General features: G+C 37.5%; 1 protein-coding gene across 1 annotated transcript; it reads right to left on the bottom strand.

Moving 5' to 3' along the window:
• Window positions 1-5,488: 5,488 nt before the first annotated feature.
• Window positions 5,489-15,302, bottom strand: pold3 (polymerase (DNA-directed), delta 3, accessory subunit). Its single transcript, XM_077233026.1, has 12 exons — window positions 14,918-15,302; window positions 14,547-14,602; window positions 14,348-14,450; window positions 14,225-14,264; window positions 13,735-13,867; window positions 13,385-13,640; window positions 13,230-13,302; window positions 12,956-13,133; window positions 11,220-11,329; window positions 10,838-10,920; window positions 10,441-10,519; window positions 5,489-6,197 (listed from the first exon to the last, which is right to left on the bottom strand). Exons 1-12 carry the CDS (start codon window positions 14,972-14,974, stop codon window positions 5,992-5,994), a joined length of 1,374 nt encoding a protein of 457 aa, XP_077089141.1. The 5' UTR covers window positions 14,975-15,302; the 3' UTR covers window positions 5,489-5,991.
• Between the last annotated feature and the right edge of the window lie 8,245 nt (window positions 15,303-23,547).

Raw genomic sequence — 23,547 nt, 5'->3', positions numbered from 1 at the left:
GATCATGGAATGTTTAAGAACAGCTGCAATCGTTTCAGTCCATTTCGCAATTGTTGAGCGCGATTTGCAAAAATGATTCAACAGGTTCATTAAAAGAATCAGCTTGTTGGCAAATCAGAATCTATTTCGTCTCAGAGAGGGTGACCATTTCCTCAGATCAAACTGAATGTTTTTTATCAAATGTAGTGGAGTAAAGTATGAAATAACGAAGAAAAACTTTTCTGAAAGAAAATAAAGTTAAAGATAAATAATAAAGTAGAGATACTTGAAAAATGTACTTAAGTTCAGTAATGAAGTAAAAATTACTAGTTAATGTCCACCACTGCGAATACGTTATGTTTCTGCCTCTGAACTGCTGCTCTGCACGGCGCCTACAGATTCACAGTCTCTAAGCAACTGAAACAAGATTCAAAGGGAGCTAAACTGGGTTAAGGTAATTAACTCTTGATGGATTGATTAGCTTTCGTAGCTGATTAAGGTGTTCATGTAAACTGTGAATTAATGCGCCATCCAAATACTTCAGAAATATGCACTTTTTTGTTTTGTACACCCTCTCTGCTTTCTTAAGTTGGCCCTGATCATTTCAGCCAATGATCTGAATCATGTTAAGCAAGCACTGAGCGGCCTGTCATGAACAATCCAGTCATGGATCTGTATTTCCTGATGCCTAGTCAGGGTTTTTCCTGACTCAAAACAAGGCAGAGGTGGAAAAATCCAGATCATGTACATATTTTAATAACAAGATAATTAAATTTGTATTTTTCGTAGACCATCATATACTGTGTTTCCTGGTGGACCTCTGTAACTCTAGGGGTTCCGGTGATACACCCCCGTAAGAAATACTTTTACATTTTAAAGATAAATTCATTAATCTGGTGTACTTTGAGTCACCCGAATCTGCTGTTAAAAATAAATAATCCACCCGCCAACCGCCCGAACCTATATGATATTCATTGATTTAGATATCTGCACCTGATCATCACATTACAATTATTCAAATTCTCAGTGTTATGCATGATAATATGGTAACATATCACACTGAAGTAGGCTGATTTAAAGGGCATCTTGCAGGTTAGAGGACCCAACGATTCAATGTATAGAAAAATAATGTAGGAACAGATTTTCTTTAAAATATACTTATAAATACGCTACATTGGCTTCTGGAGTCGTTTTTGTGAGAACATTTTACATCCGCATCTGAAAATGGGAGTGACGGGCGTGACGTAACAGGCGGGAGAGCGGTCTATTCAAACAACATGAAAAAATTGGATCGCAATGACATTTCAGACGCTGAGGAAACTGTTCATACTTACTCGTATGACGGACCACAGCCATACAATACAATTACAAGCCTGCTACGCTGCCAACCTACTCTGCACTGAGCTGACGCAGAGCACACACACAACTCCCTCGCGTGACGTAAAATGACGCGATGCTGAAAAAAAGCTGAAAAAAAGAAACGCTCACTTTATCTATTAAATTGGTGCCCTTATGTCGTTTTAAAACATTTTAAATCCTGCATTAACTTTTCATATGGTATTTTCATACAAGGTTATGTATTCATTTTGATTTTTTTTTTCCTGCAAGATGTCCTTTAAAATGAATTTAAAATAAAAGTTCTTCTTTTGGCAAAAATTACATTTCTTTAATAGCCTAAACAGAGGCTTTACTCCCTTCAAACTTAAATTGTCAGTGTTTCATTACATCACTGTTGGAAAACACTCTTGTCAGAATATTTTTTTACCTTTATAAAGGGCATTTTCCCCCTAATTTTATTAAATGTATCCTTCCATCTTTCATTTCAAATTCTCAAATTTCATCAATGCATTCAATTAGAATAATAAGACACTATAGGGATGTTAACAATCAAATTAAATCATTTTTTTTTAATTACAACTGTATTAAATGAGATTGTTTTAAATATTTTTTGAAGATACAAATAAGGAATGTTGGAAATAATAATACTTTGAAACTAAACCGCCAGTAGGTGGCGGCAGGCGACCGTCTTAATGAATGAGTTATTGAGTCATTACGGCTGATTCATTCAGGATGAGGCATGGGTAATGGGTAATTGAATCTTTGACTCAACCGATTCGTTCAAAGCGCTGAATCATTGAAACACGACTGAGTGTAGTTCCTGTGAGATGTGGTATGGTTCTGCTGTGATCTTTGTTTTGAACTATTTTCGCTGCTGAAACAGAAAACAGTCATGTTGTAATTGACTTAATTTGAACTATTTGTTTATTGAACTGTTATGAAATCAGTGTCTCTTTTTCAATCGTGAATGGTATTCAGGAAAACAGCACTCTGGTCGTGTGATGCTTCTTAACTGTATAATATGCTATAAATAAATTTGCGAATGTCCATGCTGTGCTTCTCCATACAACAAAAGTGAATGGGGACCAGGGGCTTTCGAGCTCCAAAAAGTCACACCACAATAAAAGTGCACTAAAATCCTAAATCGGATATTTTTGTGTGAGGAACAGACTGAAATTTACTCAAAGTTTTTTATGCCTTTATAGCTTGACTGCCGTGGTCATCATTTACTTTCTTTGTATGGAAAAGCTGCTTGGATTTCTCAATAAATAATTCCTTTTCATGTTTCACGGAAGAAAGGAAGTCATATGCGTTTCAAAAAGTTTGAAAACTTTTGGGTCATTTTTGGGTGAACTATCCCTTTACGATTAACGCTTAACTGAAACTTTAATGGTATTAGATACTTAAATGTCTGCCAAAATGAAAGTATTTAGAATATAACTTAAATGTACTTCTAAAAGGCACTAAATTGAGTGAGAACAGACTGCATAGCCTTTGGCACAGAAAACAGTAATTAAGCCACATCAACCAATGATGGATGGGTGTCATATGGCCACTTAACTAATGTGACACAATGATGAATGATGAGGTGAAGTGTTTTAGAGATAATCAGGGCTTGGATTCATGCCAACTGTAGCACATGGGTATGTTTCGAATCATTCAATGACATTTGCAAAGAGAGCACAGGTTCCATTTGGTAATCATCAAAATACATTTTTTTTTTTGCTTGATTTCAACAAGACAAATCCAGATGTGAGGCACCTCACACCCCAAAAATAACCCCAAAGACATCATATCCCCAAAAGGTGATGCATACTCTGCCTTTCCCAATCATGTTCTGCATATTTTCCTGTTTTGACAAAGAACAGTGATCCTTCAGCCAAATGCACTTATATCATCCAGTCAGGCGAGCGTGTGTAAAAATCTGCTTTCAATTAATTCACAATGATTTATTCTTTAAGAGCTCTGCATGAGAACAGTGAGGGGGATTAGAAAAATAAATCACTGCTGAATGTTTGAGTTATTGCTGTTTGATGTTTTTTGTTGGCGTTGATCTACAAAGCAAGACTCTCTCGTGCCTGTGAGGTCTGCCCGCACTTAGAAGGCATCTTCATAGATGCAGATTCTCTGTATTAATTGTTTTACACATAATAAACTTTTATGAGGGTCTGTAAAAAATTCAAAAGGAACTTAAAAAAATGACTAAATATCCTGAGTTTAAGTTATTCAGAGGAATATGCTTGATAGATTATTGCAAACACAGTCAGGGTCAGTGTGCAAAAGGAAAGAGGGAGGGGTCACATGGGTAAATATGTAACTAATTAAGATTTAAATATTCGGTATTGAGGGGTTATGTTCGTCAAATACCTGAGTTAGGATAGAAAAACATTAAACCTCCAAAAGCACTGTAGAAAGCAGAAAAGACAGTGGAGCAAAATATGAAGCACTCAAAACAATATTTAATGGCTTTGCAGAGTGCCCAAGGCCATTTTAAATTTAATAATGTGGGTTCACTTTTTATATATTTTGAAAATGTCTATTGATTTATTCCACCTGGGCTAAAAAATGCATTCTTCTGAGCAGCTATGCAAGAGGAATCTAATTGAAATCGTTCGGTGGCCAAGACCGTTAAATCACATGGATGGACAGAACAAGATAAGGAGATGTGAAAAACTGAAGTGTTACACAAATGGATGTAGTTTAACTTATGGAATAATTAATTATTTTATGGAAAATAAACCGTTATTATATTTTATAAAAGCATCTCACCAGATTAGAGCCTTAAATTAGCCCTTAAAGGGAAAGTTCACCAACCTTTTTATTTTTGAGCGAACTCAACTGAAAATTCTGTCATGATTTACTCACCCTTACGTTTGTCCAAACCTGTATGACTTCTGTTGAACATAAAAGATATTATGGAAGATGTCTGTTTTACATAATTGACGGAAAAAAAAAAATAGAATGGTTGTTATGGACCCGGTTGATGTACATTGCACAGACTAAAACTCCCTTATTTTATTGTATATATTCAGAAAATATATTGTCTATGTTCAGAAAAAATAAAGTCATGCAGGTTTAAAAATGACATGAGGGTGAGTAAATCATGACAGAATTATCTAACAATGCAGCCTGTATTCTCACCAGCAATCAGGTTGGAAATTGGACTTTTTCATTTAATTAACTTTCAAATGTTCAATTATTGCTATGTATTAGTGGTTTAAATGGAAACCAAAAGGATCCAAACAGGTAGCTGAACAAGTGTACCTTTGAAGACTGAAGGTGAACCTGGAAACAGTTACCCGCACTCTCCTGAAGCGTCGGCGAGCCAAAAGCATTGCCGCATTTTTCCAACACCAGCTATGCAATCGAGCAAAGGATTTTCTCAGACAACGAGGCACCTAACATTTTAAACGGCTGTTTGATAAGGCATCCAGAATGGGCACCTTACCCCACTCTACATCAATGAGAGGCCAGCACAGGGTGAGCTAAGGGAATGTGCAAACACCTAACTTCACAAAACAAACACAACCAAATGGTTTTCCTTCACAGCATGCAGCTGGGCAAGGTAATTAATGTCAAAACACTTTTTTTTGCATATAAAATGATCACAAAGTGACAAAATCTGAATATTTAATACAAAAAATAGCCAGAAATTCTCACTTTGCTTGTCCTCATGTTTGAATGCACAATTACAAATGTTTTACAACAATATAAAGAACACTGTTCTTGTGTTCGGTTGCACACACCCGCTCAGGTCTAAGTTTAGAAGCCTTTCCTCAGGGAAAAAAAAAGTGAGTTTATGGGGAATGATGTCTTGGCACAAAACGCTCAATTTCATGTCTGTGGCACTGGATCAGAAGAGCTTGGACTGATTTTGATGTGCATTTCCAGAGGCATGCCATTCCACACAGTAAGTTTAGTTTTGATAAATGGAAATGTCCAAGATCAACACAACTACGGAGCCAGAAACTGATGTCATTTAGAAATATGAAGCTTGGAGGAGAAAACAACTCGACTCGCAAGAAACCAAACAAGTCGGCAAGTGAAAAAAAATGTCTTGACCATTGAGCAGCTTTTTAATGGACTTAATAACTCATGAATGTCAGAGTAATTTCTGGCGAAAGCACTAATATTTCTGTTACAAGAACATTAATACAAACAAAAAGAAAAATGATTTCGAACTTTTATTTATTATCCAGCAACATTCTAAAAAATGGCCAGTGACAAAATAAACTTGCAAAGAAATAGTCCAGTAATGGAGGTTGGCTATTTTTTCGGTAAAGACATCCAGCATGTAAAGTTAAGTGATCTCAGCACATAAATGTTGTTCATGTAGAAGCAGAAATCTACTCCATTTCAATGTCTATGAGGGGCCTTTCAGTGACAAACAAGATATACTTCCTCCTTATAGCATCATGTGGTTCATAGGAAAGTCACTACTGAAATTTAAGTGATTAAAAGGAATATAGTTCACCCAAAAATAAAAATTGTCCTCATTTCTTCACCCTTGTTATTTTTCCCCCCTTCTTTATCTATATATATATATATATATATATATGTGGGTGTGTTTGTGTGTGTGCGCGTGTGTTTAGGAACAACATGAAAGTTAACAACGATTTTCATTTACAGGTGAACTATTCCTTTAAAAGTCCATGAAAGAATAAGAAATCTAATTCATTTCTTCTGGAAAAATCCCATAATGGATGGCTGCTTTGTAGATTTGTTAGTGGCAGAGGTCTTCTTCTGACTCTTTTCTTTTTTCTCTTCCTCCCTTTTTCCAAACGACTGCTTGAGTGAGCTCGAGTCCTTGGCTTGACTTTTGGGTTCAGGCTCCTCTTCACTCTCAGAGTAAGACTCGCTCACATAACCCTTCTCGGTCACTAGGAAACAGATACATTTGATATTTATTGTCAGAGACACTGTCAAGAAGCATGTGGTGATCTAGATCTAGAATTTTTTTATTTATTTTTTACAAGAGATGTTGCCATACATTTTTTGCCTAAAGAAAGTTCCTTAGGTGGCATAATTAATATTAACACCCTTCTCATTGTTACTGTGCTTATGCATTTAAATACTGCATCTGTAGACAGCATCATACCATTTACAACCATACACATTTCTGACTGGATTCTCTAAACCTTCATCTGGTCAACCATGTTTGCACCAGCAGACAAATAATAAAACAAACAAACATATGCAACGAGTTTCACCACCGACCATACAATAAAAATATCCACTTCAAAGAGTTAATGTGCTGAACAGAAAACTGGCATTAAGGAATGTGTAATATTAGACACTGTGCGAAGTGCCTCGAAGTTCTAGGAATCGAACACAAACATTGAAGCTTTTGGTCTTCAAATACAAAGATTTCCTTCGCATGAAAAAAGACACAAGTAATCTGGAATAAATAGTTTCAGCACAAACAGTTTGTCAGCACTTTCTATTTCTTTCATATAACTTATGATTTACTCAATGATTCAAGAGTTTCTGTCAGGACGCATACAATTAATTGCTTGTAAAAGGAGAGAGTTCAGTACATTCACGGCTATTTAAAGGGATCTTCCTGGTTAAATAGGAAAGAAAGGGTTAAGCATTAGGGGTGTCCGCCACTAAGGATTTACATAGTCAAATCAGAATCGTCAAGTTTTGCCTATAGTCGACTAACAGTCGAATTGTGCATGTGGGGGAGGGGCGCCCTCCCACAGAGATATGGAAGAAAATGTAAAAACATTTTGGACCAATAAAACTAAGAAATAAAATAACTGCAAAAATGCTACACTGCAGACAGGATTTGCATTTCACATGTTGACAAATCAAATTAAATCGGCTAAATTGCCTGTGTGAGCACGTTCTAGAAGTACAGCGCAACATCGAACCGTGCAGAACAAATGTGTGCAAAAAGTGCAGGGGAACATATATTCAAAACACAACCCAAAAATAGTTAAATTAGATAACCCTGAGTGATCAATAAATAAAATTTAAATAAAGAAATTATTTAAAAAAAAAACGAAAATATAGCCAGAATCGTCAACTTTGTCTTTTTAACTGGAGACAAATGCTAAACTGGAGAGGCAGTCTTTTTAGCTAAAGTTTTCGCAGCATCTAACCAAAAATTTAATTAAAATCGGGAGAAATGTTTTGAAATCACTTGTACCCTACCTGAAAAAAATCCAGTCTTTCATACTGCCTGTGTCTATTTGAATCTTTACAAAGTGTGGAAAAAGGACATTCTAAAACACTTAACGTGAAAAAAACACTTAACATGAAAAACACTTAATCACTTAATGTAGGCTAGTCATTTTAAAAGATCAAATTCTGTACACATCTTATTGATAAAGCATACTATATAGCCTACAGACAAGTAGATGAGCACAGAATATAAACAATGCGTTTAATTACACGTTAAAGAGCATATTGCAGGTAAAAAAAAAAATCAAAATTAATATATAACCTTGTATGAAAATACCATATGAAAAGTTAATGCTGGATATAAAATGTTTTAAAACGACATAAGGGCACTAATTTAGTAGATTTAGTAGGCTTTTTTTTTTCAATATCGCGTCATTTTATGTCACGACAGGGAGCCTCAGCTCAGTGCAGACTGCAGAGTAGGCTGGTATTAAGTAAGAGCTATCGTGAGTCAGTGTGGTTTCAGTAGTTTTTGTATTTTAATTTATCCTCATCATGGTAAATTATTGTGTTTGTGGAGGTTAAAAAAACTTTGGCCCGTCAGGACATCGAGTCCACAGGTTTCCATAACAAGAAAAAGGACGGTGCTATATATCTTTCGTGCCTGGTGCGGGTTGTGCAGGTGAAGAGACGGGATTTCTCTTCCGCATCGGCTTCGAAAAACGCGGTCGTGTGTAGCATTCACTTCAGATCGTAGGATTATCATCCCGGCGATATGATGGAGTTTAACATGGGATGCCGAAGCAAGAATATTGATCGTCTTATACTGTACCAATGGCATCAAATAGTGTGATATAGGTAGTCATACCCTTAATAGAGGCAACTTGTAATTGAAAAAGAAAATTACTAGGTTGTTTAAATATTCAAATCTTTAATTTTCTGTTTATGTTACAACCCAGGTGAAAAATATGTGTTAAAAATGTACTTGAGTATGTTTTTAGTACAATACAAACATACTCAAGTATAGTTTTTATACGTTTAATAGTATTTACCCTAAACATACTCCTGTCTGCTGGCCTGATATACGATGGTAATAATCTGTACAATATTGTGAGCACAGTGTATATCGTTAGCGAACGTGTATATCTAAGTTATAAGCTAACACTGGTCTCTCTCACCAAGACACCTCTCCTGTTCTCCACTGGTTCTCCTCACACCACAACTCAATTTGTCTCTGACCGTTCTGTCTAACATTAATCCTGGCCTGTCCCTGCTCTCTTGGCAGCATAGCAGGCTCATAATTGTACGGCTGTGGTCCGTCATACGAGTAAGTATTTCCTCAGCGTCCGAAATGTCATTGCGATCCATTGTTTTCCTGTCGTCTGAATCGACCGCTCTCCCGCCAGTTACGTCACACCCACCACGCCCATTTTCAGACGCGGAAGTAAAATTTCCCACAAAAACGTCTCCAGAAGCTTCTGTAACGTATTTACAAGTATAATTTAACGTGGCTTTCTATAGAAGGAACACGTTGCGTTCATATACTGGGTTAATATGCTTATCTGCACATAGTATGGTTTCTTAATAAAGTGTGTACTATGTACATAATTTGATCTTTTAATACCACTGTCCTAGTACCCAATTAAACCACGTCAAGTGTTTTCTTGGAAGGATAATGTAATTAAATGTGTTTCATTCATATTCTGCGCTCATCTGCTTTTCTGTACATAGTTTGCTTAATTAGTATGGTGTTTATTTCGGTCTTTTAATTTCACTGTCTTAATACATTAAGCCACGTTAAGCGTTTTTCACGTTAAGCGTTTTAGAACGTCCCGAGGAAAACCAACTTGTTAGTGTTGGCCGGCAGAAGTGCGATCATGGTTTTACTGATGCTAAATTCAGCCTTGGAGAATATCCTTTCTGATGGTGTGCATCCACACTTTAGATTTTCTATCCCAGACATGGTTAAAGATTTAAATCCCTGCTCCCAAGATGCTCCTCTGTCGGTCACGGATCATGGAAAGTAATATAATATAATATCATATTAACTTGCTGGCAGAAAACCGGTAGTTCTATGTGAAATCATAAATTGTTTCATAACACCTCTGCGAAGATTCAACTGTGAGATTGGTAATCGAATCAGGCTCCTCTTATCAAAGCATCTAATCTTCAACTATTCGGGGTCACCCCTAGTAAGCATAATGCCAAATTAGACAGTTTATGCTTTAAATGGGCGTAAATAATTGGGAGGAAATATATCATAATGGCATTAGATCTTAAAAGAATATAAGAATTTCGTTAAAGTATCGGATTAATAAGCAGTATCGTAAGAGTAGTAATGCCATTAAAACCTTAATGATACCCATCCCTACTACAGATGATGATGTCTTACTCTTATCTGTATGACCATAAATTACGGATTTTTTAAAGTTGTTTCCGCTGTTATAAGGAAAAAATTTAAATGATCGCACAGACGCCTCGTGCAGACACACACAACGTATCAGTTCTAGCATTGCTAACTTGACATCACAGCCTGTTCATTATCAAAATAAAATACAAATATACTTTTTTTTTTTACTGTGCAGCAAATGTTTTAAAACATCTTGTAAAATTACCTTAAGCATAACTTAAATTACTTTTTTAACCATTTAACTGATAGTATTAATCTGTCAAAAACTGTTGTTAACGGTAACCCAGTTTATGAGCATCCTCACTTTAATTCCTTGATTTAAAACTTATGCACTATGTCCAGCACAAACTTACCAGTTTTCTGAATGCACTGTTGGCTAGTGTTTAGTTCCTTCATTAATGTTTTTAACTATTTTGTTATTTGTGAAAAATAAAATAATAGAATTACAGAATCAGAATCATCATATATATCAGCCATTGGACACAATGCTCTCTAAGATATAGGCATCCGCCATAAAAAAACAAATCCATACAGGTCAACCACTAATCAAGACAATGGATAATGTCAACTGAAATTTTACTTACCAAAGGAACCGTCTTCATCAACAAATGTGTGAGACTTCAAAACACGCCTCCTTTTCCTCCTCTTCACATCTGAGCTCTCCTGAACATAATTAAACGACAATATTACTTTATGTAAAATACAAGTGTGATGTTTGTGTTGTAAATTAATGTGACCTGTATTTCAATACAGGTCAGTCACAAGGAAATGGCACACCTTACGTTTTCTTTTTCTTGCAAAAAATACATTTTGTTCAATAGCTAACTTTGATTGACAATCAATGAGTTTGGTTATCTATCAGCAGGAGCTTAATACCCATGCTAACCAGGCAAACCTTGACCGTCTTGTTTGAGTGGCTTGGCATGTCTAGGTCAACAAATACCAAAAAAAAGAAGGAATAAACGTGTTGGTGATGCTTACTTGGTGTGAAACAGGCTCTCTCTTCACTTGTTTTTTGGGGCTGGGAGTCTGTTTGGTTAACACAGGTGGAGAATCTGGCACAACTGGAAGAGGAAAAGAAGAAAAGACAGATCCCATACATACATACATACACATACAAACAGGAAAAGAGAGAATGAGAGAAGAAAGACAATGAATGTTATCAATTAGCTTTTGTTTGTCAGAGAACAATTTTGATATTTTATTCAGCACTCTGGCAAAAGGGAGAACCTATTTCTTTGTTTTTCTTCATTGGTCACAGAACACCTCATCTGGATTGATTCAAATCCACCAAGTATGACGTGAGCCTTTTTTTCTTTCTTTCTTTTTTTTTTTCTCTTTTTTCCCCCTATCTCTTTCGTACCTTCATCATCACTGCTGTCTGGCTGGGGCTTCTTTATACGCCGTCTCTTCTTCTGCTGGTTCTCCATTTTCTCATCATCACTGTCCACAACCTCAGGACGCTTTGATTTACTTAGAGAAAACAAACATATTTTAGCTCACATTTTTGAGGACAAATATAACACATGCCATATAATTCACTCTTTAAGGAAATTGATTAAATGTTGCATTATTTGCAAAATAATGGCTGTGTTTGCACTGTATATTTATTTTGTATATATATAGCCTACTACACAACCACACACATATTTATACACGCATACGGCTCTGGAAAAAAAGAGACCACTGTAAAATTAGCAGTTTTTTTGGATTTACTATTTATATGTATGCGTTTGATTAAAATTAAAAATTATATTTTATTCTATAAACTACTGACAACATTTTTAGTTTTTACAAATTTTACGAACAAACATTTAGAGCATTTATTTGCAGAAAATGACAACTGGTCAAAAAAGAAAAGATGATGCCATGTTTTCAGACCTTAAAGAATATTGCAAAAACACAATACTAATGTTTTAACTTTAGAAGTATTGAGAAATCAATATTTGGTGGAATAATCCTGATGTCCAATCACAGCTTTCATGTGTCTTGGCATGCTCTCTATCAGTCGGTCACATTGCTTTTGGGTGACTTTATGCCACTCCTGGTGCAAAAATGTAAGCAGCTTGGTTTTGTTTGACACCTTGATTTGCCTGGCTGTGTAGATTACAGAGAATATGAGCAAAGTGGTGTGACACTCCACTCAATATTCGGCTCTATGCCAAGGCTCACGGCCCGAGCGAACACTCCACTCATTCACCTGCTCACGCTCACCGGTAAATGACATTTGTTCAAAACCTCCCTCATTCAATTTTTCTGTACTATATGTCTTTCTGTTTGTAACACTTGAATAAATGTCTCGATTACAGAAGGCCAATACAGAGCAGTTATGATATTTGTGGCTTTAAAGCTATATTTTATAAAGTAGCAGGCTATAAATAAACGTGACAATTTGACTGGATAATGCCAATGATTTTTTAACTGCCGTTTTCTCACCGCTGTTAATTTTGTTGTATTGTTTTTTTTTTGCTATTGAGAGGACAGCGTGCAGCACATATTTACATTTTCGATTAAAAGTCGCTCTCATTAGTGTGGCTGCGGGATGTTCGTTAACAGTGTATCACTGCAAAGGTATTTCAAACTTCTTTTTATCCACAATAAAAAAAACTTTGCTGTTAGTATATTACAAAATTAATCTTTGCAAACTCAGTTTCTCCACACTCCTTTGCTCTTAACTGTGATGTTTACTGTGCATATAGGCGATGTATAAGGTTTGCAACTTCAATATTTGAACTCCAGAATCTTAGACCTATTGCTTATTTCACATATTCTCGAACCAGCATCTCACAGAGAGCATTCTGGGTTGAGTGTGCAGACTGAGCGAGTGGAGCATAATCTTCAGAAAGTCATGCTCTGCACTGGAGGAAACTTTACCACTTCACACACATGCCACGATGGCATGGAACAATGTCCTGCGGTAAAACATTGTCAAAGCAGAAGGAAGCAAGTTTTTTCCAGGAATATAGAAACAAACCCATACATATAAATAGTAAATCCAGAGACACTGCTAATTTTGCAGTGGTCTCTTAATTTTTTCCAGCGTTGTGTGTGTGTCTTTATGCATGTATATTTTAGCAAAAAAAAACTCGTAAAGCTTACTTCCGAATGTCTTTTGTTTCAACTTTCAAAGCACTGGACACCTTAGATTGTTCCTCTTTAATGGCAAACTCAGATTTGGGAGACGGTTGTGACAGTTTCACACTTGCAGAACTCGATGCTGCCGGGTCGCCGTCTGTCTCCTCTTTGATGCTTTTGTTGGGTTTTTCATCTACCTTTTCTAAATTTTACAGGAAAACGTTTTGTTTATTGCTGTACATTATGCTTTATTAGGTTTTTTGATAGTTGAAGACAAAAAAACAAAAAAAACACTCACTTTGGGCAGGCTTCCCAAAGAAGTTACTCATAGTGTTCGCTTTGGAGGCCGGTTTGGTTTTTGAAGCTTCAACCTACGACATATGAAACCATTATACATTTTTACACACAATCTTGTGTCTACAACCTTAAACTAGTATAGAGTTACACACTTACCAGGGAAGAATCATCTTTCTGCTCTGTTTTCACTTCCTTGCTGGATTCTTGACTCTTAGAAGCATTTTTGCTTGCAAACATTCCCATGATGCTTGCTGGCTGCTTAGCACTAGGTTTTGAGGTAGCAGAAGTGTTTTCATTCAAGCGAGGTTTATTGATTTCCTTCTCCACTGGAGGGACCAAAGCCACTTCCTGAGCTCTCTGCAGCTCTACAGGTGGCATGGGGACCGCCGCAGAACAACGTATAGCACTGTACCTGACGAAAGATGATAAATATCGGACGTGTCAGTACTTTAGTGGAGGTATCACTCATATGATGCATGCATACAGGTTATATGAGGATCACTTACTTGTTGCAGTTCTTTAGGTGCTCCTTAACAGCATCGTAATCTGTACTGTAAAGTGGCGAACTATCCTTCAGCTCCGCTCTCTGCACACTGTAGACATGCACACTGATTGTCACATCCATCTTTGCTTTAACAGCTGTAAAAAAAAATTTAAAAAAAAGATTCTCCTCAACTGAAAAATTTAAATAGAAAACACAGATTTAAATTATATTTATTTTTATTTTGCTCCTGATAATATTTAAATAAAACAATATAAATACAAATTTAAGTAATATAAATCACCCTCAAAAACATGTATATTAACATTTTAAATTAATTTATTTGATATAAAATCACCCCCTCAAACAATTAAAATATATGTAAGCTACCACAAAACATAATTTTAAAAACCCCAGATGAGATGTGGGAGACAGGGACATTTCTGAGCCAAGAATTATTGAATTTATAAAATGTTATTTGTTGTAATTTACAGATACAAATATGATAATCTTACCGTCAAGCTTGTCCTCACGTACTACTGATACTTTATGGCACTAAAAAGAAAGGGAAATATTCAATGGCAGATCTTAAAATAATGTTAAATCATTTGAAGCAATGATCAGATCTCAGGCCTTACCGTACTACCATTTTCAACTAACTTGCCAGATACAAGGTAGGTGGCATGAAGGGGAGTCCCTGAACTTTCCCTGCGTTTCTGCTCCAAGTAATGATACAACATTCTGCAACAAAGTGACATGAACACCAACAGATTATCAAGAAGCAAATGTATGCTTAAATACATTGAAAGTAGCATGAATGGAAATAACAGTACTTACTGTTTAGCTGTGTTCACGTGGACTCCAAGAGTTAAACTGAGCCATTTGTAAGTGACCTGAAAAAACAAAATATAAATGCTGACTTGTAGTCGTAACGTTATGTTTCTCATGGTACCTAAATGGAACATAACGTTACGGTTTCGATTCATAAGTGTAATTCTTTCGGAAATAAGACTGCACTGAAAAACCCCGTTAACGGAACCGAAGGTCATAAAATCAGTCGTTCAGGGTAACGGTAACGTTAACGTTATTTGTATTGGTTCCCAACTCTGGCCAGTCAAGTAAACAAGCATTCAACCACATGTTGGTATCTTAACTGAAATTTCACATTTAAAATGACAATAGCGATATCGTTGTGAAGAATGACTCACGATCTTATTTTGATCATTCACAAATTCATCAATATTGTCTAAATACAGGTCATCCATATCCGGAATGAATGGATGCTGCTAGTCCAAGATGTTATTGAAAGAGCTGCCAAACGCGGGAACTGCTGCTTGACCGTATTTACTTCCGGTCATGTGGGCTAGAGCGTCCAATAGCAGCCAGAGGTACTACTGTAGTGTAGTCTTATAGACACTTTACAACAAAACATGTGCATTCGCATTTTATTATGCTAGTACCAGACTGTAAAAAAAGATGGACGACGCCCCTTCGTTCTCTTCCATTGGCGAGAAGTGAAGCCGCCTTTGTCCCGATATGGCGCTGACATCTTGGGACTTGAGTCTGCGCAGTTGCGATTTCGGGACCAGACATGCGCAGTAGTGAGGAGTAAGTAAAGCAGCGAAATCAACGTCCCGCTCTGGTCCCCATATGATGTCTATGCTGGTCCCGCCCTCGCTGAATCAAACGTAAGCACGCGCCTCTGCTGCAGTCTGCAGAACAAACCGCTATGTCGGTGTGAAATAATTAATTATAGAAATGTATACATTAAATTTAAAGCTCCAATCTCCTCAGTCCTCCAAAGATCCCGATAAAAAGTCCGTTGTTCCTTCAGTGACTACTTTGCTCAGAGAACCTGTCAATCACAGCTGTCAATCATGTACGCCACAGCACCGTTTTATAGCATCAAATAACTAACTAAAAACGAACTTATTTTAAAAACAAACACTTGAAATTACATCAGCGCGATGAAAACTACAGTAAATGACAGAAACTATCTTTGGAAAAAATATATGTGAAGTGTAATTTAATTGTTTAGTTGGTCTCACGTCCCATTGAATAACACGGGGAGGCGGAGTTTATGAGCTATACTAGGACCAGTCACCGGGGGGCGATCGAGACGCTTTGGCTTCACTTTTCAAGGCTTGTGCGGCACACTTGGCTAGTACGACTACGTTTGTACCGATTTAATTTACTTGCAGTTTTTTGTATGTTTGTGCGACTTTTGTTTATACAATATTTCTGGAGCTCATAATACGTTAACCCTTACAAAATTTTCGGATGCTCTTTAGTAATGCCAATGAATAACTTAATGTTAATACCAATGCAACACGCAGTGGGAGTTCTATAAGTAGGCTATGACAGTGGTGCCTATTATAAGTTTCAACATTTTATTGTAGCAACAAGAACTGTTGTAACTATTATTTTATTATATTTATATTTCATTTATTGAGAGGTATTTATAGTTTCATTTCATTTAATCACATTTTATAATTTATGTTAAGTTATAACTTTATTTAAGAATGTATTATTATTATTATTAGGCTATTAATGTTAATTATTTAAAGTTATAGGTATTTTGCCAAAAACTGTTGTTACAGTGGTAGATTTTTCTATGGCATTGTTTAAAATGGTTTAATTTGCCAAAATTAAATAGTTATAGGCTATAACTAAACTCATTAGTGTAGTTTCTTTCTCAAATGAATGATATTACCTGTGCACACAATATAGGCCTAACTAGTCTTTCCACCTTTGTTTTCAGTTCAAGTTGACAGTTGACAACCACAGATTTATTTATTTTTTATTATTATTATAGCCCCTAGGACACATACTTATTTCAAACACGTCTTGTCTTCAAGGACTATTACAACAAAAAAAAAAAACAATTTCATAGAAAGCTAAACAATAGTTTATTAGTTTTATTCCATCAGTGCTGTTAAATATGCAGACAAGATAACAGTTTATAAGGTTCCTCTTAACGTGATGATTTGAAATCCATCCTTGATCATCTGATGCTATTTCGATGATAATCAGTGTTATATACCAACCTATCTCTGACACATCTCTTCATGTACATTATTACAAATTAAATATGTAGGCGTGTGATGAGTTAAAATACAGAGAATTGTCATAGGTAAGACTGAATTCACATGGTTGACTTTTGAGGAACTTCTGCCACATCATTTTCAATTATCAAAGAAAGTGTGATACACAGCATCTGAAAAGAAGAAGAAAATACAAGTATTAGGTTTTAACTGAAGTAACAGACACTATGAAATGGTTATACAGGGTTCTGTCAGTCATAGGGGGTTTCATGGGATCCATCAAATTTGATAAATGAAAAAGCTCGTAAACATACTTTATCACTAGAAAAATCAAAATAATCCAATAAAATTGAAAGTATTATGTAGTCATTTAAGACATGTCTTCCTATATAGAACCTTTTTGGCATAAAGCGTTCTTTAAAATTGATTCAAGAACCCATAGGGTAAATATTAAACCTCATTGAGCCTTTATTCTAAGAGATTATTGCTATTATAGGCATAAATGTACTTACAAGAATCCCTTGCCACAGCCTAAGGGTCCAAAGTAAAGCTCTGAAGGCAGACACACTCCTTGTCTGCAAACTCCACTGAGACTTGCACAGCTCCAGGGAAATGATGCAGCTTCGTTCTCTTTGCCTTAGACAGAAATGAAATGTTTTAGCACTGCAATTCCAAAATGATTAAAAAAAGAGAAGACATACAAAACTTACAGTGCAATGCTAAGACAGCAAGGACAAGCAAGACAAATATACTCTGAGGTTTCATGTTGGTTTCTTCGGATGATGGCACTCCTGAGACGTTTGCAGTACTCTGGTCAGGCTGGGTCTTATTTTCCATGTGTCTCTAGAAGGAGGAGTAATTCATCTGAAAACACTCCAATCAGACTTTTAGTTAAAAATTGAATTATGCAGCAGAATGAATAGACGTACTGTTTTTAATCTTATTTGGTGTAATCAGAAAATACCAAGAGGCATTCACATCATCACATGTTTGAGGCTGCAGCAAATTATCAACGTAAGAAAATCATCACCTGATCCGAAACACATGCTTATCCAGATGGCTTTAATTTTTATGTGTCTTAATTTTGAGGATCCTGACATTGCTGAGACCCGCTCTATTTGATATGCCAATATGGTTTTATTGTGTTCACTTCAGTACACAACGCTAACTTGGAATTTTAGTTTGGAGGAAAGAATTCACAAAATAGTTGTTTGAAACAGATAGATGTTTGCTAAAACCTTATAGTTATGGCCATTGTATTAGTTGCTTTTTTACATGACACTAGGCTAATTTCTATAATAAATAATATTTCCAATAATGTCCAGTAAATTCCTTAATGTATTTAATTTTAAATGTAGGTTCATGTTGCAAAATGTAAAAAGTTAGTTGGCAAACAATATAGCACAGTTGTCTTACAGAATATTAAAACAAGAAAATTCAGAAAAGTGTAATCAAATTTAACTAAAGTGAAATAATGTAAACTTTAAATTAGAAATATATTTTAAAAGTATATCATCAATTTAGTTATCATTTGTAATTAAATATTATATATATATATATATATATACTCACTTAAAAATGTTGGGTTAAAAATAACCCAACACATTGACCCAATATGTTTAACCCATCGGTTGGCTTAAACAAATAACCCAACGTTTTTTACTGTGTATATATATATATATATATATATATATATATATATATATATATATATATATCGGAGGTCTTCATCGGAGGTCTTCATATATATACTGTATATCAGAGGTCTTCATCGGAGGTCTTCATCGGAGGTCTTCATCGGAGACCTGCATTGGAGGTCTTCATATATATATATATATATATATATATAGGGAAAGTTTTAATATTTTTATCAGCTACGCTGGCAGAGATCCTCTCAAAGATATCTTGCATGCAATACCCATATATTATTTAAAGTATGATTTGGAACATCATCTTCGTGCACTATAGCATTTTTCAGATTAATTTTAATCAGTGATGGGAGTCAGCAAATAACAATATAGTAATGGAACAACTAGAATGATATTCAAACCGTTTAATTTTGGCTTGTCAGTATTTTTGCAAAAATCATATGCATGTAGGTTTTTAGCCAGAAGATGGCACTAAAGTGTTACTTTGATACTTTTTCAGTGTTATCATTGATCATGACAATCTATATTGAGCAATATTTCTGAAAACTAACCACTGTTTTCATCTGGTACATGCCTGCTTTATTGGTTTTAATATCAAAAAAGATAGGCAGTGTCAAATGCTAAGACACGCACACTTTGACAGTATCTGTCAAAAGTTTGGAGACATTAAATTGTTTAATGTTTTTATAAGACGTCTTGTATGCTCAACCAAGGCTGCATTTATTTAATCAAAAATACAGTAAAAACAGAATTTTTTTGAAATGGTAATACAATTTAAAATAATTGTTTCCTATTTAAATAAATTTAAAAATGTAATTTATTCCTCTGATGGCAAAGCTGAATTTTCAGCATCATTACTCCAGTCTTTAGTATCACATGATTCTTCAGAAATGCTGATTTGATATACTCAAGAAACCTTTATTTATTATTATTATTATTATTATTATTATTATTATTATTATTATTATTATTATTATTATTATTATTATTATTATTATTATTATTATTATCAATGTTGAAAACCGTGTTTGCAGCTTAACATTTTTGTGGAAATGGTGATACTTTTCCCAGGATTTTTTTGATGAATAGAAAGTTCATTGAACAGCATTTATTAAATTTATTTATTACATTTATTAAAGCATTTTTCAAATAGAAATCTTTTGTAACATTATAAATGTCTTCATTGTCACTTTTGGTCAATGTAAAGCATCCTTTATGAATAAAAGTGTTAATTTCTCTCTCTTTTTTTCTTACCATGTTTGAATGGAATCATTGTTTCCACAAATAAATGTAAAGCAGCAAAAACGGTTTTTAAACATTTATAATAATAATAATTGTGCTTTGTGCAAAGCAAATGTGCTTTGCTGAAACGCTTCAGAAATATTCTTAAATTGCCCTGTATTCATTGCATGCAAGCTACGTTGATTGTTAAGTATATTTTATTTTATATCTTCTTGAAATATAACATTTTCAGATTTGGTCTGTTTACTGATAATGAAATATGAACAAATTAGAATAATGGATCAACCTATATTCAAAACTTTTGATAAGCCACAGTTTTTTACTTCATATATGTTGCATTAACATCTTTACATTTGGCTATAGTTGTGTTCCGGTTGGAGGCAGTGAAATAGAACTGGTGTGAAAACATGAGGAAAGAATATGGCTTGGCAATAATCTTACAAATATCCTGTGTGGCATTTAGGTTTTTACCAGAAGATGGCATTAAAGTGTTACATTAATATCCATTTTCTTGTCTGAGATTCAGTATTATCATTGTTCATAGCATCCAATACAGTTCCAGATAAAACAACTAACCACTGTGTTAAAGCATGTGATACAGACCTGATTCATTTCCCTTTCAAGGGAACTTCGAGCTGCGTCAAACGCTGCGGGAACGCCCCTGCGTTGTGCGTCATGAAGCACGTATGGAATCAGCCCAATGGAGAGATGAAACGTCATAGGCGGGTGACGTCATCGACCAGGAAACTATAAAGCACCCCAAAAACACAAGCGCATTAGCTTCTGTGCTTTCAGTCGCGCTACATGTGAATCTGTCCCTGTGTGATATTGTCTGTCTTACATACCCTGCACCACACAAACAATTTATCCCTATATATATATATATATTGAGAGATTATGGCGGACGAACAGCAGTTTAGAAAGTGTGTTCCTCCCTGCTCGCGTTATTTAACGAGCGGGGATACACATGATCTTTGTGTTGTTTGTTTGGGAGTTCAGCATGCCCAGTTTGCTCTCGAGGGAGCAGACTGTGAGCATTGCGAGCGTTTGCCGTTAAGGACGCTCCGCTCCCGCCGATCGCTCTTTGAGGAGAGCGGTTCGGTGCGCGCTCCCCGTGGTTCGGGTCCCGCTTCTGCCGAGGCAGAGCGGCGGCGCTTATCGTGGGGATCGCAGATGGATCTCACAGCGGGGTTTGAGACGGGCTCTGCCTTATCTCTCCCTTCACCTGTGAGATCCAGTGCCTCAGTCCCGGGTTCGGAAGCACGCGCTGCGGTTTCTTCCGCTCGGGCTGAGGCACCAATGCTGCAGCTATCCAGTTCTGAGGAACTTGATGTTGTTAGTGTTGAGGGAGATGTGGAGGATTCGCCACCCCACACTCCTGAGAGTGATGAGCTTATGGAGGTGTTAACAAGAGCTGTTGAAAAACTTAATATTGAATGGCCAGTGACTAGACAGGAGTCTGTTTCTAAATCAAAGTTGGATGAGAGATTTTTGCCGTCACGTGTGCAGCCTCCACGCCGGTGCCTGCCGTTTTTCCATGATCTCCACACCGAGGTGTCGAAATCATGGAGAAAACCGGTGTCATATAGAGTGTTTAGTCCCCAGACTTCAACATACGCTAATATTATGGGAGCCAAGGCTCATGGTTATGGTGCTTTGCCTCGTGTGGAAGAGACGCTTGCGAGCCATCTCTCCCCCGAAGCAGCATCATCTTTTAAGGCACCGGCATTACCCACCAAGCCTTTAAGAAACACTTCGGCTTTGGTGGGTAAAGCATATTCGGCAGCAGGTCAGGCTGCGTCATGTCTGCATACTATGTCAATCTTGCAGGCATACCAGGCTGATCTGCTAAGGGACATGAGTGAGAGTGAGGAGGTCAGTACTGACGTAGTTCGCGAACTGCGTCAGGCTGCTGATTTATCCCTGCGTGCCACCAGAGAATTGGCCAAATTAATGGGTCGTTCTATGGCAGCCCCGGTTGGCCGTAGAAAGATATTTGTGGTTAAATCAGACTAATATTAAAGAGAGAGAAAAAGCTTTTCTTTTAGATGCTCCTCTTTCTCTAATGGGGTTGTTTGGTGATGCTGTGAATTCAGTTATCGATAAATTCCAAGAAGAAAAGAAACAAACTGCAGCTTTTAAAAAGTTTCTTCCCCTTAAAGTTCATGTCCCTGGGGCTGCTGGGCGGGAGCAGCCCCGGCCGTCTTCGAGCTCATCACATAGAGCGCAGCAGAGGCAGAGTGTCGCGTCTCGTGCTCCCCCTGCTGGACAGTGGGCTCAGCCGCGACACTCTCAGCCGAAGCCTTCTCCCAGTAGAACTGATCTGAGGACAGTTATATTGGCTAAGAAGGCTTCGGCTAAGAAGAAGTCCTGACGCCAAGCCGTTCAGGATGCTGAGGGTGGTCCCCACCGAGGCGGAAAGGTGTTCACCTCTTTTTACGGTGCCCATTCCTCCTCGGTGCCCTCAGGGGCTCGTTCTGCCAACCCCGCCTTTATGCCGGGGCACAGACGATCCCAGCGAGCGCTTTCCCGTGGGACGCTCGCTCCCTCTGAGGAGGGTCTCAGAGCGGTCAGACCAGTTGTTCCCTGCCGGTGCGCCGTTACAGGGCGCTGCGTCTGCTGCTCAAGTTACACCAGAGGCCAGTCTCGAGAGGCTGGTACCCTTAGTAGAATTTCTGGCAGAGTGGAAAAGCCTTCCAAAAATATCTCATTGGGTCCTGCAGACAGTAGAAAAGGGTTATGCTATCCAGTTCAGGTGTCGTCCACCAAAATTCAGAGGGGTGCTGCACACAGTGGTGGGCCCCGAGCAGGCTCTGGTATTGGAACAAGAGGTGAAAACGCTCCTTCAAAAAGAGGCTATAGAACGGGTTCCTCCTCCCAGTTTGGAGTCAGGTTATTACAGCCGATATTTCATCGTTCCAAAGAAGGATGGGGGGTTGCGTCCAATTTTAGACCTGCGCATATTGAATCGCTCGGTAGGGAAGCTAAAATTCAAGATGCTCACTATCAAGCAGATCGTGTCTCAAATCAGGTCTGAGGACTGGTTTGTCACGATAGATCTGAAGGACGCATACTTCCATGTCTCCATCCTTCCACAACACAGGAAGTTCCTGAGGTTCGCCTTCGGGGGCGAGGCGTACCAGTACAGGGTTCTTCCGTTTGGCCTAGCTTTATCTCCCCGCACTTTCACGAAATGCATGGATGCAGCACTAGTGCCTCTGAGGCTTCAGGGCATTCGTATTCTCAATTACATCGACGATTGGTTGATTTTAGCTCAGACCGAGCAGATGGCGGTTCGGCATCGAGATGTCGTCCTCCCTCATATCAGAAAGTTGGGGTTGAGGCTGAACGCAAAGAAAAGTGTATTATCTCCTTCCCAGAAGACCACTTTTCTGGGTGTCGTTTGGGATTCGGTATCGATGCGGGCGCGACTCTCTCCGACCCGCATCGCTTCGATTCTCTCAGCTGTGAAACAAGTGAAGCTAGGCCAGCTACTCACTGTCAAGCAGTTTCAGAGACTGTTGGGTCTGATGGCAGCAGCGTCCAACGTTATACCTTGCGGCCTGTTGTACATGAGACCGCTACAGTGGTGGCTCAGGACCAAGGGATTCTCCCCGAGGGGAAATCCGCTCCGCACGTTCAAAGTCACGCGGCGCTGCCTTCGTGCTCTGGTCATGTGGAGAGAAACTTGGTTCCTATCCAAAGGTCCTGTGCTGGGGGCTCTTTGTCGTCGCATAACGCTAACGACGGATGCTTCCCTCACAGGGTGGGGGGCGGTCATGAGTGGTCGCCCAGCCCAAGGTCTGTGGCAGGATCATCATCTTTCGTGGCACATAAATTGTCTAGAGATGTTGGCTGTGTTTCAGGCTCTGAAACACTTCCTAACAGACCTGAGAGGCCATC

Source organism: Siphateles boraxobius, unplaced genomic scaffold (assembly GCF_051911475.1).
Source record: "Siphateles boraxobius isolate OS27281-9 unplaced genomic scaffold, OSU_SipBor_1 18, whole genome shotgun sequence".
Taxonomy (NCBI): Eukaryota; Metazoa; Chordata; class Actinopteri; order Cypriniformes; family Leuciscidae; genus Siphateles; species Siphateles boraxobius.
Note: the sequence above shows the minus strand (reverse complement) of the source record. Positions and strands in the feature narration are given on the sequence as shown.

Bases quoted from the DNA above. Each gene is read 5' to 3' on its own strand.
- pold3 (XM_077233026.1), bottom strand. From the start codon at position 14,974: ATGGATGACCTGTATTTAGACAATATTGATGAATTTGTGAATGATCAA. The intron at 14,603-14,917 runs GTGAGTCATTCT...TTGTTTTTTCAG, and splicing joins TGAATGATCAAAATAAGATC to GTCACTTACAAATGGCTCAG. The intron at 10,520-10,837 runs GTAAGCATCACC...AATTATGTTCAG, and splicing joins GAGAGCCTGTTTCACACCAA to GAGAGCTCAGATGTGAAGAG.